The sequence below is a fragment of the Giraffa tippelskirchi genome, chromosome 9, assembly GCF_054371585.1.
Source record: "Giraffa tippelskirchi isolate mGirTip1 chromosome 9, T2T-mGirTip1v1.2.pri, whole genome shotgun sequence".
NCBI lineage: Eukaryota > Metazoa > Chordata > Mammalia > Artiodactyla > Giraffidae > Giraffa > Giraffa tippelskirchi.
In genome coordinates, this window is record NC_137283.1 from 144786152 (window position 1) to 144803135 (window position 16984).

At 39.3% G+C, this 16984-nt stretch overlaps 1 protein-coding gene across 5 annotated transcripts in view; it reads left to right on the forward strand.

Annotated features, from left to right (window-relative positions):
• The window catches only part of ZC2HC1B (zinc finger C2HC-type containing 1B), a 52062-nt gene that overhangs the window by 2031 nt on the left and 33047 nt on the right, over positions 1-16984 (forward strand). For 3 of the 5 annotated variants that reach the window (XR_014065848.1, XM_081531045.1, XM_081531046.1), the window contains exons 2-4: positions 9341-9402; positions 11802-11921; positions 12466-12604. Coding sequence is in view for 4 of the 5 variants with exons in the window: in XM_081531045.1 (XP_081387171.1) it covers positions 9341-9402; positions 11802-11921; positions 12466-12604 (321 nt within the window). In the remaining variant the exon portion in view is untranslated. Of the gene's footprint in view, positions 1-88; positions 1150-5442; positions 5468-9340; positions 9403-11801; positions 11922-12465; positions 12605-16984 lie in introns of all 5 variants that reach the window. The other 2 variants (XM_081531044.1, XM_081531047.1) reach the window with 2 other exon arrangements.

The following is a 16984-nucleotide window of genomic DNA, read 5'->3' on the forward strand; positions in this document are numbered from 1 at the left end:
CCACAGTTGGAGCATCCTGGATCTCCTGCCAAAATAGGCTTAGCGGTTGTCTGCTTAGTCGTGTTATGTTTTCTGTTTCTCCACTTAGCATGACCTGTCTCTGAAGAGATGAGTGCAGAGCCTTCCTGTGGAGTGAGATGAGTCTCCTCGGCTGATCTAGACATCAGTATGAAGAGCACAGGCACTTTCCTGGGATTTGGTCAAGTAAACCAAGTACAGAACAGAAGGAGAGCCAGATAAATATAGGACTTAGTATCCTTAGATTACAAAGGCCATGACTATCTAGGTTATGACTGCCTTCAGCATACTTGTGTCTTCAGTTACTCTCCTCCCGTCTGAACTGGTTGCTTCTCCAGTTCTGGGGCCCAGCTGTCATCCTGCCAGCCCTCTCTCCCCCTTGTGTTGAATGCCTGTTTGCTGTATCTTTTGCTCACCATATGGAGTATATATCCTCCAGTAATTCTTGAGACAGAGAACACAGGATGTAGTCTTTTTGAAAGCTTACATGTCTGGAAATGTGTTCTACCCCCATATCTGATTGGTAGATTGATTGGGTATAAAACTCTAGATTGCAGATTATTTTCTATCGGAAGTTTAGAAAAATTTTCCCTGCTTATTTTCATTTTTGTTGTTTGTGAATCTGAAGCCATTCTGACTCCTGATACTTTGTAAGTTAACTTTTTTCTAAGTCAATAGAATCTGTCTCCAGTGTTATAAAATTTTACAATAATATTTATTGGTATAGATCTGTTTTCATTTGTGCTGGATCCTCTCAATCAGGAGACGGGTGTCCTTTCACTTCTGGAAATAGTTTAAAATTATTTTTATTTTCTTCCATGTATTTTCTCCTTTCTCTCCTGAATTTCTATGTTGGAGTAGGACCTTCTGGACAGATACTGTAATTTGCTAATGTTTCTGTATTTCTATGTCATTTTACTGTATTTTGGGGGAGATTCCCCTAATTCTACCTGCCAACCTGCTGTTGAATATTTCTCATGTAAGGCTTTTAATTTCTAAGAGCTTTAATTCTCCTTTATAGCACTTACTGTGGGCTTACATGCTGGAGACTTTCCTGAGATCTTTGAAAATTCCTGTCTGTTGTTCATAGTGAAGATTGGAGGAAGAAAACACTGGAGACTGAATGGATGGGTAGCATCAGATGATTTTGAGCTTTTATTGTAGGGTGGTCTGGGGTGAGCTGTTTCTTGAATCTTCCCAATGTCGGTATCTTTAGCTCTTTCTCCATGGAATAATTATATTCTCAGGAAAGCTTGCATTCTACCTTGAGAGTAAGGGTCTGGCAGGCAGAGTTCTGTGAGCCAAGTAGAGGAAGGTGGGTGTGGGATATTTTCTGCTTTCAACATCACTGTAAATGAGATTAATCACTAGATTATGTACACAGAAGTCACAGATACAGTTAATCCTCATTAACCATGGAGTTCCTCTTTGCAAATTCACCTATTCGATAAAATTTGTAACCTTAAATCAGTAGTCAAAGGTGCTTTCCCGGCTGTTCACAGGCATGTACATAGCAGTTTAAGAGGTGAGTCATCTAACACCCACGCGCCCAGGTAGGGTAGCACGATGTGATGCTCTGCCTCCTTGTTTCAGCTGTCCTGCTGTAAACAAGTGAACATTTTATGGTCTACTTCATGCCATGCTTTTCATAATGATGTACTTTTTTTTTTGATGATTTCACTGTTTAAAAGGCTCCCGAGCATAGTGTTGCAGAGCTGTCATATGCCTTATGGAGAAAATATGCCTAAAATACTATCTAAAATATGTTAGATAATCTTCATGCCAGCTTGAAGTGTGTGGTTGGCTATGAGTTCAACGTTGTTGAATCAACTATATTTAAGGTGTCTGAACAAATGCAAAGAAGAAGGTTAAATTGTGACCCAGAGGCTCACAGGAGCTTAACTTTTTATTTCCCCCAGGGGTAATGTCAGTATTTGCACATTTAGTGCTTGCAGGGATGTATGGAATGTTACTAGCACAAATATTGAGAATCAGCTATGTATATGTGAATGGTATCTACCCACCCGTGCCTTCAGCTGTGCCTCATGTTGACTCGTACACAGATCTTCTGTCTTATACTTTCTGAAGAGTAGTCTTCTGCTAGAGTTGGAAAAAGGCAATCACCCAGGGGCTGTGGGATGAAGGGGGGGAAGAGTCTAGAAATCTCCACCTCTTTTTAGAAGACTTGCCCCCTGATTCTCCATATTTTTGCAATCTCTTCTTCCTCATGTATCCTGTCCCTGTGTCAGAGGTATGTCCTGCTTCAGAAGTTTCTGTGATTTTGAAGGGTTCTGTGTATAAATCTGGATGGTTCTCAGTTTTTTTCTGCCATCAGTTTGGGAAGTGGATTTTGATGTAGTTTTATGTCCTTGAAGTTGGTTACTGTGTCCTTCAGCTTTCCAGATTCCAGTTTTTTTTTTCTTGTCCTCTTTCCTCCCTGTTCTCGGGGTTCTCCACGTTTCTAAGTCCCTTTACCATAGGATTTGGGGAGAAAGCAAAAAGAAAATGGGGTATTCTCTGCCATCCTAATTTCCTTAGTCTCAATTCCTTTTATTTTATAATTCATGTTCCTGAGATAATAAGTTTTGGCTAGTATGCCAGCCCCTTTGCTGTAGGGCCCTGAAAGATGTCAGTATTGCTCATATTTGCATGTTCTAGACTGCAAAGGACTCAAGAGTTTGTTTGATTCACTGACAACTAAATAAGAAAATATCTTTTTCCTTCTTTGCAATGTCTTTATAAGGTGAAAAATAATTAATGTGGATTGATAAGTGTCTCTACAAAGCATTCTTAACTTCCAGCTCAGAAAGAGAATGTCTAGTCTCAAGTAGAATTTTTCCCAAGTTCATTATAGCCATAATCCTCTCCAGGTTTCTTATAAAATTTTTGAACTGAGATTTTGTAATGCTTATTTATCATTGTTAACATGCTAGACAAAACTGTTGATAGTTTCCAGATCAATTTCCTCATTTTAAAAAGTGTCCTAAGACTGTGAACCAATGTATAAAAACAATAGCCACTTTAATAGTCTGCTGAGACTCCAGTTAGGGTAAAGTTAGAAATAGGTAAGTTAATGTCATTGTTTTAGAATCCTTTCTATCAAAAGAGTTTTTTTAAATGTCATTCTTTTTTTTAAACAGCAATGCATAATATTTATAGAAAAATTGAAAATTTAGGAAACTCAAGTTTCACCTCTTTTCTTAGCACTCTAGGTAATTGTATGTGTTGTGTGTGTACCATATATATATGTATATATATCCTTCCAGTCTATTTATAAATACGTGAATAAAAATGCATCTTAAAATTTTCCATATTCTCCCACAAATCATTTTTAATTACTACATTTTCATTCACTCATTGGCAACCTACTTCTGTAAAGTCCAAAAAGTATTCATAACTTTTGGCTTTGCAGGCCATATGGTCTATGTTACAACTACTACACAACTCTACCTCTGTAGTTTGAAAATAGCAATAGATATTATATAAACAAATGGGCCTGACTGGGTACTATTAAAACTTTATTTATAAGATCATGCAGCCTCAAATTGGGCTCAATGGCCATGAGTTGCCAACCCAAAGGTATTTATTTTAATTTTGATGCAATTCATAAAAAGTTGTGGAGATTCCTGCACTCTTTATCTAGTTTCCACCAAGTTACATCTTAACTACAGATGTTAAATCCAGAAAATATACATTGGGACATTGAGTGTTTGCAGTTCCATGCCATCACTTCTCAGCTAAGATCAAGTATAGTTCCATGCCATGTTACTACATGCATAACCATCAACACCACAATAAAGACAGAAAACTAGCCCATCACCCAAAGGTCTTCCTCATTCCACCTCCCTCACTGACCATCCCTACCTCTTGGCAATCACTGATCTCTTTTCCATCTCTAGTTCTGTCATTTCGAGAATGCTTTGCAAATGGAATCATATGTGACCTTTTGAGAACAACTTTTCACTGAGCAGTGAGATTGAATCAGGTTGTTTTATGTATCAGTAGTTGTTCAGTCTCTTAAGTTGTGTCCAATTCTTACGGTCTGTAGCATGCCAGGCTTCCCTATCCTTCGCTATCTCCTGGAGTTTGCTTAGACTCATATCCATTGAGTCGGTGTTGTCATCCAACCATCTCATCCTCTGTCGCCCCCTTCTGCCCTCAATCTTGCCCAGCATCAGAGTCTTTTTCAATGAGGCAGCTCTTCCCATCAAGTGGCCAAAGTATTGGAGCTTCAGCATCAGTCCCTCCAGTAAATATTCAGGGTTGATTTCCTTTAATATTGACTGGTTAGATCTCCTTGCAGTCCAAGGGACTCTCAAGAGTCTTCTCCAGCACCACAATTTGAAAGTGTCAGTTGTTTAGCCATCAGCCTTTATGGTCCAACTCTGACATCCATACATGACTACTGGAAGAACCACAGCTTTGACTATCTGGACCTTTGTCAGCAAAGTGATATCTCTGCTTTTTAATACACTGTCTAGGTTTGTCATAGCTCTTCTTCCAAGGAGCAAGCGTCTTTAAATTTTGTGGCTGAGGTCACCATCCACAGTGATTCTGGAGCCCAAGAAAATAAAATCTGCCACTGTTTCCACTTTTTCCCCATATATTTGCTATGAAATGTTGGGACCAGGTGCCATGATCTTGTTTTTTTGAATGTTGAGTTTTAAGCCAGCTTTTTCACTCTCCTCTTTTACCCTCATCAAGAAGCTCTTTAGTTCCTCTTTGCTTTCTGCTGTTAGAGTAATATCATCACGTATCTGAAGTTGTTGGTATTTCTCCTAGCAATCTTGATTCCAGCTTGTGATCCATCCAGCCCAGCAAGATGTACTCTGCATAGAAGTTAAATAAGCAGGGTGACAATATACTGCCTTGACATACTCTTTTTCCTATTTGGAACCAGCCTGTTGTTCCATGTCCAGTTCTAACTGTTGCTTCTTTACCTGCATACAGGTTTTTTCGGGAGGTAGGTCAGGTGGTCTGGTATTCCCATCTCTTGAATTTTCCACATTTTGTTGTGATCCACACAGTCAAAGGCTTTAACTTAGTCAGTGAAGCAGAAGCAGTTGTTTTTCTGGAAGCCCCCTTTTCCGATGATCCAGTGGATGTTGGCAGTATATCAGAGTTCCTTTCTGTTGCTCAGCAGTGTTCCTGGGTATGAATGTATCACAGCTTGTCTAATGATTCGCATATTGAAGGGCAAATTGGTTGTTTCAAAGGATTCTTCTAGGGTTCTATCGATCTCCACGTTTGGTTCTCCGTGTTTGCTTTTCTCCTTGTTGTCAAGCTTCCAGGTTGAATGTGTTTCAGAACACGGTGGTCTATCTGTTTCAGGGGTTGAGTTGAATCATATTGTGTTTGTCATTATTTCAAACTCATTGAACTCAAAACTCAACTGATTCAAACCAAAGGCCATTGATCTTCCAGGGGCTTCCATCCGTTTACTTTGCAGGTTAGTACTGATAACAGTATATTTATGGCTATGGTTGAATAAATAGTTTTAATACTGCTAGAGACAGAGACTCAAGTTGGAGTCTCACCGTTAACACTTACTACCTGTTGTCCTCAAGAAGTCACCTAATCTTGAATCCTCATTTTCTTATCTCTTAAGGAAAAAAAAAGAAAAAAAAGGAACAACCCTATCTCATAGGATTGTTGTGAGGAATAAATGAGATTATGTAGGAAAAGTATTTGGGGAGCAGGAAATCACCCTATGAATGTTACTGTAATATTCATAAAAGTAAAGCATCCTTCATTAGTGTTTTAGAAAAAAGTTTTATAATTAGGATAAATAGTTTTTATTAATGGGTAAGTATGTGGAGGAATGGGACATCCTTGCTGAAGAAAGAAAATTATGACCTAGTTTTTACAGAGTTAGAAGGCCAAAAGAACAGAGAGGAAGAATGATATTTCTGTATGCTGCAATGGATGACCTATGTTCTAATACAATACCATCTGGCAGATGTGAGAAGAAATCATTTAAATCAACAATGTCTGTAATGAGCTACCATCTGATTCCTGTTAATCAAGACTTCCTTTCTCAAACCGTCTTCCCATGGTTTCCATGACCCTGTTCTCTCCTGCTTTCTCCTTCTGGCTTATCATCATCATCTTCTTGGCCCTTAAATATGGAGTTCTCTAGGGATCATCCCTGTACTTCTCTTTCCATGACCTCTTCCCTGGCAATATCATGCCTTTACATCACTCTCCAAACAAAGCCTACATCTGTGTCTCTAGCCCTGACCTCCCTCATTTCCATCCTGCTGGCTGGATGACTTGATCTCAGACTCAGTATTTCCAAAGCTGAGGTCATTTTTCTTACAAGATGTCCCTTCTTTTTGAATTATTTCTTTCTCTCCATAGTCCTATTGTCTTTTCAGTCCCTCAGCATTCTTCTCTCTGTCACCTCCTAGTATCCCCCAAATCCAGTCATCTTATTGATTCTTTGGCCACAGTGTCTCTCATTTCCTCTTTCCTTTCCGTTTCAGGTCTACACCCTTAGCTTTTTAACTAAAACCCCACTTGCCATCCCCACTGCCATCTGTTCATCCCTCCTCAGCTTTGTCACATGAATCTTCTACAGCACCATCCAGGTTCTTCCTGCTCAGTGTCCTCGACTGCTCCTCTTACTTGTATAATAGAGATTAGCCAGATTGTTAGTCTAATAGAAAACATTCCCCATGGTCAAACTGCTTTTTTATGATCTTTATATTTTAAATATTTACTTAACATTTTATGAATTTATTGATTTGGCTGCACTGGGTCTTAATTGAGGCAGGCAGGATCTTAGTTCCTTGACCTGGGATCGAACCTGAGCCGCCTGCATTGGTAGCACAGAATCTTAACTACTGGGCCACCAGGGAAGTCCCTGCTTTTATAATCTTTATTCTCAACTCCAGATGAACTGAAAGGCAGTAATATGAAACAAAACTTTTTTTTCCAGAATTCCACAATGGTTTGGTTTTCCAACTTCATTTAAAGTAATTTATGGGCATACCTTCTCTCCTTTTCTATGCTGGACCCATGTATAGTTTCTCTCAATATCCCCCCCAGAGTTGCATATAACAGGTGTTTATTGAATGAATAATTGGTCCTATGGTATAAACTCAATTCTCATTTAACCCATACATCGAACAAGTGATTATTGAGAACCTTATTGTGGGTCAGGTAGTTTGAGGCATTGGAACAGAGTGGGCACAGTTTTGTATTTGTCTTTTTTTTTTTTTTAGATATTTGAGTTTATTCTTCATTTAATTTTGAAAACACTATAATCATTGAATATTTTTTAGAAAAATAATAGCAAGTAGTGAATATATTATCATTGTAGTCCTTCACTTACTCTCTACTACGTATAAAATGTTTTCAGTGAGTATTTTTCACAGGCCCCGTGAAGAGATCTGACATGGAGCACCACACCGGGGGTGATGTTAGTCATTCTCATGTGCTTCTTCATTGTAATGGCTTTGTCTTTCCTGATTTGGTGCAGAGCCCACCAGTTCTACTTGGTCCGTTTCATCCTCTTCTACTTTCTTTCCTAGCAAAGAGATTTGTTGAGAAAGCCATTTTCAGGAAAAAGTTCAGTCGCTCAGTCATGTCCGACTCTTTGCGGCCCCATGGACTGCAGCACGCCAGGCTTCCCTGTCCATCACCAACTCCCAGAGCTTGCTTAAACTCATGTCCGTCAAGTCAGTGATGCCATCCAACCATCTCATCCTCTGTCGTCCTCTTCTCCTCCTGCCTTCAATCTTTCCCAGCATCAGGGTGTTTTCCAATGAGTCAATTCTTCACATCAGGTGCCCAAAGTTTTGGAGTTTCAGCTTCTCAGGAAAGCTTACCTTAAATTCAGTGACTAAATTCATACAGTCCATGATAAATTGGCATACCTTCATTTAGCACACACATAATCGATCATGACATCTGGTCCCATCACTTTATGGCAGATAGATGGGGAAACAGTGGAAACAGTGGCTGACTTTATTTTTCTGGGCTCCAAAATCACTGCAGATGGTGATTGCAGCAATGAAATTAAAAGACACTTACTCCTGGGAAGAAAAGTTATGACCAACCTAGGCAGCATATTAAAAAGCAGAGACATTACTTTGTCAACAAAGGTCCGTCTAGTCAAGGCTATGGTTTCTCCAGTGGTCATGTATAGATGTGAGAGCTGGACTATAAAGAAAGCTGAGCACCAAAGAATTGATGCTTTTGAACTGTTGTGTTGGAGAAGACTCTTGAGAGTCCCTTGGACTGCAAGGAGATCCAACCAGTCCATCCTAAAAGAGATCAGTCCTGGGTGTTCATTGGAAGGACTGATGTTGAAGCTGAAACTCCAGTACTTTGGCCACCTGATGCAAAGAAAAGACTCATTTGAAAAGACTCTGATGCTGGGAAAGATTGAGGACAGGAGGAGAAGGGGACGACAGAGGATGATATGGTTAGATGGCATCACCAACTCGATGGACACGGGTTTGGGTGGACTCCAGGAGTTGGTGATGGACAGGGAGGCCTGGCGTGCTGCAGTTCATGGGGTTGCAGAGTCGGACATGACTGAGTGACTGAACTGAACTGATCTTACATTCTAGTAGCAATCTTAAAGATGTTACCATTGGATTATTTGTGACTTTATACTAGAGTATCAGCTTTGTTTGTTGTTTAGTCACTGAGTCGTGTCCGACTCTTTTGACCCTGTGGACTGTAGCCAGCCAGGCTCCTCTGTCCATGGAATTTCCCAGGCAAGAATATTGGAGCAGGTTGCCATTTCCTTCTCCAAGGGATCTTCCCAACCCAGGGATCGAGCCCACTTCTCCTGCATTGGCAGGTGAATTCTTTGGTGGCTCAGTGGTAAAGAATCTGCTTGCCAAGCAGGAGGCATGGGTTCAATCCCTAGATTGGGAAGATCCCCTGAAGAAAGAAATGGCAACCCACTCCAGTCTTCTTGCCTGGGAAATCCTATGGACAGAGGAGCCTGGCGGGCTACAGTTCATGGGGTCACAAAAGAGTTGGACACGACCTAGCACTAAACAACAACAAATCAGCTTTGTACTTAGTGCCTAATAGCTTTCTTTAGACATTAGTTTAAGGATATATTAAATAATTGTACTCTGGTTGCCTGAAGCATATGGAATTTCTCTGTTTAGTGAAGTGAGAAGTCTATGTTAGGAAAACATGGGTGAGTTTTACAAAGGATCTTCCTAAGAGAAGGAAGTCATTGGATGATGGGGGAAAGTGAGGATATCAGGCTATTGAGGTCTCCTCCACTTAGTCATTTCTTCTTGGGCAGGCAATTCCACGAAACTAACATAATGTGCTCTTGGATCCTATACAGATGGCAATCAGGAATTATTTCCCTGTGAAGTCTGTGGAAGACGCTTTGCAGCAGATGTTCTGGTAAACATAAAGACATTTTGTAGATGTGTTTCATTGGAGTTAAATGAACTGTCAAGTTAGTGAGGAGGCCGCAGTGGCAAAGATTAAAGACAGATGTGGAGGGAAAGCAAGGAGAGAAAAGTACATAACCTACGGCTGGCAGGCCCCGAGGACACTTAGGTAGGTTGATGCTGCCCCCTTCAAAAGGGATCTTTTTAAATCTGGTCCTCTTACTGAAAGGAAGCCAGATAAAAGTGTCTTGGCACAGCTGATTGTCTCTTGAGAGGTTTTGGCTCTTTCGCCTTTTCTATAAGCATCAGAAATTCAAATTTTAAGGCCAAAGCACCAGGGAAATTAGCTAGTCAAGAGGAATGAACATTGAATTTGGAGCATCTGGAAACTTGGCTTTTAGCCTCAAATTTGTCACTAATTCTGACAAGTCCTTTAACCTCCCTCTGTTTCCTGCTTTGCCACGTATAAAGACAGAACTCTCCAGTTTCAGGGATTTTATGTAATTTGAACAAAATGGGTGTTAGTCCTGTTCCAGGACCTAATTGTTAATTAGATTTACGCTAACTGCATGTCAAGTCCCCTGATTGATGCCCATAAAGTTGAATAAAGGCTTGATTTATTTCAAAATTAGGGAAACAGACTTCCCATATTATGAAGGAGTTCCCGAGAAAAATATTTTTTAAAAAAATCTAAGTAGATAATGAACTATTAGCTGGGACATTTAGATCAAAGAGACTTGTTTTCAGACTTAAAGAATTTGGACTATAATCCTGACTACATTTGGGGCAAAAGACTACCAAATGAGGTTGTAGGTTCTATTTCTCTGGGGAATTTAAAAATAGAATATCTGTTCTAGTTAACTGCAGCTAGAGTTTCCTGGATCTAGAAGGGGAACTCACAGGGCCTATTGTGGCCCGGTAATCCCCCAGGGAGCTGCCTTTGCTAACCCAAGACTGCACCCCATGGGACTGGATTGGAGACCTAGGGAGGTACCTTTGAAGAGAGATCACTAAAGGCTAAGTATTCTTGAGTCCTCTTGAGTTTTACTTCATTGACCTATTTCTAGGCTACAAAGAGCATTTGATCAAGTGATTTGCTCTTTCTGTCTCTCCCCTTCTCCCCTTCAGTTTTAAAATGGTATGGCTTGTTCATCGCCAGGTACAGTGATTTTCATGGATCCTGTATTTTTTGGGTCTGGACAAAGTAACTGTAAGTGATAGCTGTTATGAGTTACATGACCATGAATGAAGAGGCCTTAGAGTGGAAGGCAAAGATTGGCATAATCCTTTAGTGATGCAGTAACTTTATAAAGGTGGTACACAGGCAGTATTCTTGCCTGGGAAATCCCATGGACATAGGAGTCTGGCGGACTACTGTCCATGGGGTTGCAAAAGAGTCAGACATGACTTAGTGACTAAATTCACAACTACAAACAACACAGGCAAAGCTCTATATGCTGGTTTCCTGGTTTTTATACCAGAAATGCTGAGTTTTTTACAGGTCTACTGGCTGGAGTTGTTTTCTTTGCCAATGGTCTTGTAAGTATTGTAATATTTTAAAGTTTAATATTATAAGCTTAGATTTGCTCTAAAATAAATGACTTCATGAAAAATGTTTGGACACACTAAGGGAAAATGTCTTCATAACTTAAATGGAATTGATGTATTTTTCATTTGTCGTATGGTTGTCCCAGTTGTTTCTTGCAGATGTTCTCAAATATTTCTTTGAAACCTCTCCACTCATTTTTTTCAGGAGTTAAGTGGTTTGATTTGCTGTATGTAGAAAAGCAACCCAGTTAAACTCAGTTTTGAAATGTTGAGTGGTAAGAGTTTTTCTGAAAATGTTCCACTTGTATAAGAAGCTAAGTTTCCCCTTGCTTTGCATACTTTTGTATGCAGAGAGTTACTTCAAAAGGATGGAAAAACAAGGTTGTTGGGACTCAATTCCTGGATGACTTGCTTTTGGAATTTAGAAACAGTGAAGGCAGAAAACAGAATAGAAGAAGTAAAGAAAATTTCCTTGGCTTCAGTGAGTACCTAGCCGAATATCAGAAATAATTTATTTCAATTTAAACTAGAAACTGAGTCTTTTCAACATTGTTTAATGCTTGGAACTATTCACTGAGCCCAAGTGGTAAAGTTAAATATGTAAGACTGAATTTTAAGTCAGTTTCTTTAGCTGTAGAGGCCTTTGTTTGACCTTGCCTAAACACAATATCTAGTTATGTGTAACATGGGTGAAGAGAGCCAGATGGATTTGCTCTGCTGTGATTTGAGAGTTAGAGAATGAACTTGGCTCTGAAGGTGCAACCCAGTCACTGCAGTGGGGGCTGCTTGAGTACACTGAGCCATTACGAACTCTGTGATTGTACATGTTAAAAATTTTAATCCCCACTCCTTCTTTTCTAGGAAAGACATGGACCAATTTGTAGAAAACTCTTCAACAAAAAACGTAAACCTTTCAATTCCTTAAAACAAAGATTGCAGGGCACTGACATTCCCACTGTGGGGAAGGCGCCTCAGTCCAAGGTACTATCGATATCTTCCTTGCTGTTCTTGATTATGTCCTTCAGTACATGAAAGCCTCTTTCTGGCTCTCTGCTTTCATTTTTGCTTGATAGGGCAGTGTAATGTCATGTAAGTATAATCCACCTTTACTGTTTTCTTTTTAATCATGCTCACTTAGGTTTCCAAATGTATTTCAGATACTTTCCAGATGTGGCAGAAAACAAATCTCGTTTATATTTTCATTAGAGTAGCATTACATCCAGCAATTAACTTGGAAGACAATCACTTTTAAGGTTACATTTAAATCTTCCTTTAAAGTTTGGTAATTTCTTTGTTTTCTGTGATTGTTGTTTTGTATTTTCCTTCACTACTGTGACTTGAAAATTTTATTACTGTGTTTTCCAAACCACTTTTAGTGCTTTTGGAAAGCAAATTTCTCTTTTTTCTCCAAATTTCACAGTTCTGTTTCTTGTAAATTCAAATCCCAGCTTTAAAAAAAAATATTATAACACTGAGATATATAGCCTAGATTAGTGTGTATGTTGGTTTAATTTTTTTTTTATAGCCACAACCCGTGAGAAAATCTAACTGGAGACAACAGCATGAAGACGTCATTAATGCGATTCAGTCAGCAAAGCAGTGTACACTAGCCATTAAAGAAGGCCGGCCTCTCCCACCTCCACCCCCTCCGACCATCAACCCAGGTGTGTGGACAGTTTGGTTTGCTTTTGACATTTTACTCTTGACCAGTTGAGGCTATGGTTGGTTTTTTGGCCTAGTCATTATGCCTTGCTTCCTCCTCTGTACTCTTAAATTTTAAACATTAGCAATTAAATTATATAAAAGTAATTTTACCATAAAAATTATCTTATCCTATTTTTTTCAGTTCTATATAAAGATTCTGTGTTTGCTTCTAGCTTTAACATGAGGTCACCACTGTACCCAATGTCATGGCATTATGGAACTGCTGGAGGTGCTGTTCATGCCCAGGTTGATGATGACGGGGCTGGGCAGAGCAGTGTAAGCAGTTCTGTAATAACTCCATAGCATCAAATACCCAGAGCTCTTTTATTTCTTTGAGATCAAATTCCATAATATAAAAATCACTATTTTAAGTTGTACAGTTTAGTGGCCCACAGCTTTTTTACACTAAGCTTTCTATTTTGAACATTTTCAAATCTTCCACTTAAATTTGGCAATTTTGACATTGTCATATTTTCTGTCTCTTTCTCTCTTTTTCTGTGAGGGGGCAGAAAGATTTAAAAGTAAGCTTCAAACATCGTAACACTTTATGACTATTTAAGCATGAATTTCATAAGTACATTTCCTATGTAACTACAATACTATTACTGCACTAAATATTGCTATATCATATTTTCCCAGTTATGTTAAGAATGTCCTTTGAAGCTCTCTCCTCACCACTCAACCACAATCCAGGATTCAGTCAAGATTTGTGCATTGTCTTTTGTTGTCTCTTCAGTCTCTTTTAATCCTGCACAACACCCCTCCCAGCCCAGTTATTTTATAGAACATTTCATGTACTGGATTTGTCTGCTTCTGGGCTGCTCTGATACCTCAGCTGGTAAAGAATCTGCCTGCAGTGCAGGAGACCTGGGTTTGATCTCCTGGAAGATCTCCTGGAGAAGGGAATGGCTACCCATTCCAGTATTCTGGCCTGAAGAATTCCATGAACTGTACAGTCCATGGGGTCCAAAGAGTTGAACATGACTGAGCAACTTTCACTTAAGCCATATTAACATTTAACTTGTTCCTCCACCTCCTGTCTTTTTGTAAATTGGAGATTAGTATTAGAGATGTGATTAGATTGATGTTAATATGAATCTCTTATCAGATATAGAATTTTTGGATATTTTCTCTCATTCTGTGGACTGTCTTTTCACTGTGTTGATGGTATCTTTTGATGCACAAAAGTAATTTAATGAAGTCCAGTTTACCTATTTTTTCTTTCTTTGCCTAGCTTTTCATGTCAAATCCTAAAAACGATTGCAAACCTAAATGTATTGAAGTCTTCCCCTGGTGTTTTTTATTCCAACAGTTTTTATAGTTTTAGCTCTTATATTTAGGTCTTTCATCCAGGTTATTTTTGAGTGTGGTGTAAAGTAAAATCATTTGAAGTTGAATATCTAGTTTTATATGTGAATAAGTAACTTTCTCATCATTATTTGTTGAAAAGACTTTGCTTTCCCCGTTGAAAGGTTTTGGTGCTCTTATCAGAAGTCAATTGACCATATATATGAGAGTTTATTTCTGGGCTCTGTATTCTATTGCATTTTTCTATATGTCTGTCCTTACACTAGCACCACAATGCTTTGATTACTATAGCTTTGTAGTAAGTTTTGAAATCAGGAAGTGGAGAGTCTTTTAAGATTGTTTTGGCTATCTGGAAACCTTTGAGATTCCATATGAATTTTTCAGATGGGGTTTTTTGCTGTTTCGAAAAATGCCATTGAAGTTTTGAATCTGTACATAACTTTGAGTGGTGCTGTCATCTTAACCAGAAGCCTCCAACCTTTTTGGCATAGGGACTGATTTTGTGGAAGAAAACGTTTCCATAAATTGGGTGTGGGGGATCATTTCAGGATGATTCAAGCACATTACATTTATTGTGCACTTTATCTCTAATATCTAGCTACTGCGGATCTCACAGGAGGTACTGGTCCACAGCTCAGAGGTTAGGGACTCATGATCTTAACAACTGTTGTTGTTGTTGTTCAGTCACTAAGTCATGTCCAACTCTTTGCAACCCCATGAACTGTAGCACCCCAGGCTCCTCTATCCTCCGCTATCTCCCAGAGTTTGCTCAAATCCATGTCCATTGAATCAGTGATGCCATCCAACTATCTCATCCTCTGCTGCCCCTTCTCCTTTTGCCTTCAGCATTTCCCAGTATCAGGCTTCCCTGGTGGCTCAGATGGTAAAGAATCCGCCTGCAATGTGGGAGACCTGGGTCTGATCCCTAGGTTGGGAAGATCCCCTGGAGAAGGGAAAGGCAACCCACTCCAGTATTCTTGCCTGGAGAATTCCACGGACAGAGGAGCCTGGTGGGCTACAGTCCATGGAGTCACGAAGAGTCCGACACAACTGGGTGACTTTCACTTTCCCAGCATCAGGGTCTTTTCCAGTGAGTTGGCTCTTTGCATCAGGTGACCAAACTATTGGAGCTTCAGCCTCAGCATCAGTCCTTCCAGTGAATATTCAGGGTTGATTTCCTTTAGGATTGACTGATTTCATCTCCATGCTGTCCAGGGGACTCTCGAGAGTCTTCTCCAGCACCCCAATTTGATATTTCTTCAGCACTCAGCCTTCTTTGGGTCCAACTCTCACATCCATACATGACTACTGGAAAAAACATAGTTTTGGCAATATGGACCTTTGTCGGCAAAGTGATGCCTCTGCTATTTAATACACTGTCTAGGTTTGTCATAATTTACCTTCCAAGGAACTTGTGTCTCTTTTAATTTCCTGGCTACAGTCACCGTCCACAGTGATTTTTGAGCCTAGGAAAATAAAATCTGTCACTGTTTCCACTTTTTCCCTTTCTCTTTGCCATGAAGTGATGGGACCAGATGCCATGATCTTAGTTTTTTTAAATGTTGAATTTGAAGTCAGATTTTTCACTGTCCTCTTTCACTCTCATCAAGAGGTTCTTTAGTTCCTCTTGGGTTTCTGGCATTAGAGTGGTATAATCTGCATATCTGGTGGTGGCTTAGTCACTAAGTCGTGTCTGACTCTTGTGACCCCATGGACTGTAGCCTGCCAGCCTCCTCTGTCCATGGGATTCTCCAGGCAAAAATACCGGAGTGGGTTGCCATTTCCTTCTCCAGGGGATCTTCCCAACCCAGGAGTCAAACCCGGATCTCCTGCGTTGCAGGCAGATTCTTTACCAACTGAGCCACGAGGGAAGCCCTCATATATGATATTTGTCCTGGTAGTCTTGATACCAGCTTCTGATTCATCCAGCCTGGCATTTTGCATGATGTACTCAGCATATGAGTTAAATAAGCAGGGAGACAATATACAGCCTTTTCATATTCCTTTATCGATTTTCCAACTCATGAACATGGAATGTCTTTCCATTTATTTATGTCTTCTTTAATTTCTTTCAGCAATGTTTTGTAGTTTTTAGTGTTTGAGTCTTTTACTTCTTTGGTTAAATTTATTTCTAAGTATTCTTTTGGTATTATTGTAAATGGAATTGTTGACTTTCTCTTCAGATTGTTAGTGTATAGAAGTACAACCAATTTTTGTGTGTTTTTGTCCTGCAGCTTTGCTGAATTTTGATTATTAGCTCTAACAAGTGGTTTTTGGTGTGGAATCTTTAGGCTTTCCTATGTATTAGTTTATGTCATTTGTGAAAGGAGATGTTTACATATTCCTTTTCAATTTGTATGTCTTTTCTGTGTTAAATCTTCTGGCTAGAACTTCCAATAGCATGTTAAATAGCATTGGTAAAAGCAGATATCCTTGTCTTATTTTCCGTTGAGTATAATGTTAGCTGAGGGTTATAACTGACTACTTAAAGCATGAGTGAGAGCATGTTATGGGAATTATAACATTTGGAAATGAAATGTATGGCAATAATAGGATATGGTTGAATGGGAAAATGAGTATATATTGTTGAAAGGTTCTTACAGTATACATAAGTATAGTACTATCTGAAGGTAGAGTATTATATCATAAAGATGCCTATTAATAAGCCCTAGAATAAGCATTCGAAAATATTGACATATAGCTGATAAGACATTATGTAGACTGGAGATAAAATGGAAAAAAAATCAATCTAAAGAAGACAGGAAAAGACGAAAAAAGGAATAAAGACCAGGTGGGATAAATACAAATAGCAAAATGATAGATTTAAACCTAACCGTATAGATAGTTGCATATAAATAACCTGAACACTTAAGATAAAAGGCAGAGACTGTCAAACTGAATACTAAAGCAGGGTCCAATTACATGCTTTCCACAAGAAACACTTTAAAGGCACAAATAAGCGAACCAGAAGGTAACAAGATGGGGAGGTGAGCCAGGTGGGTCTAGAGAGGCCACACCTTCCCTGAGGGACA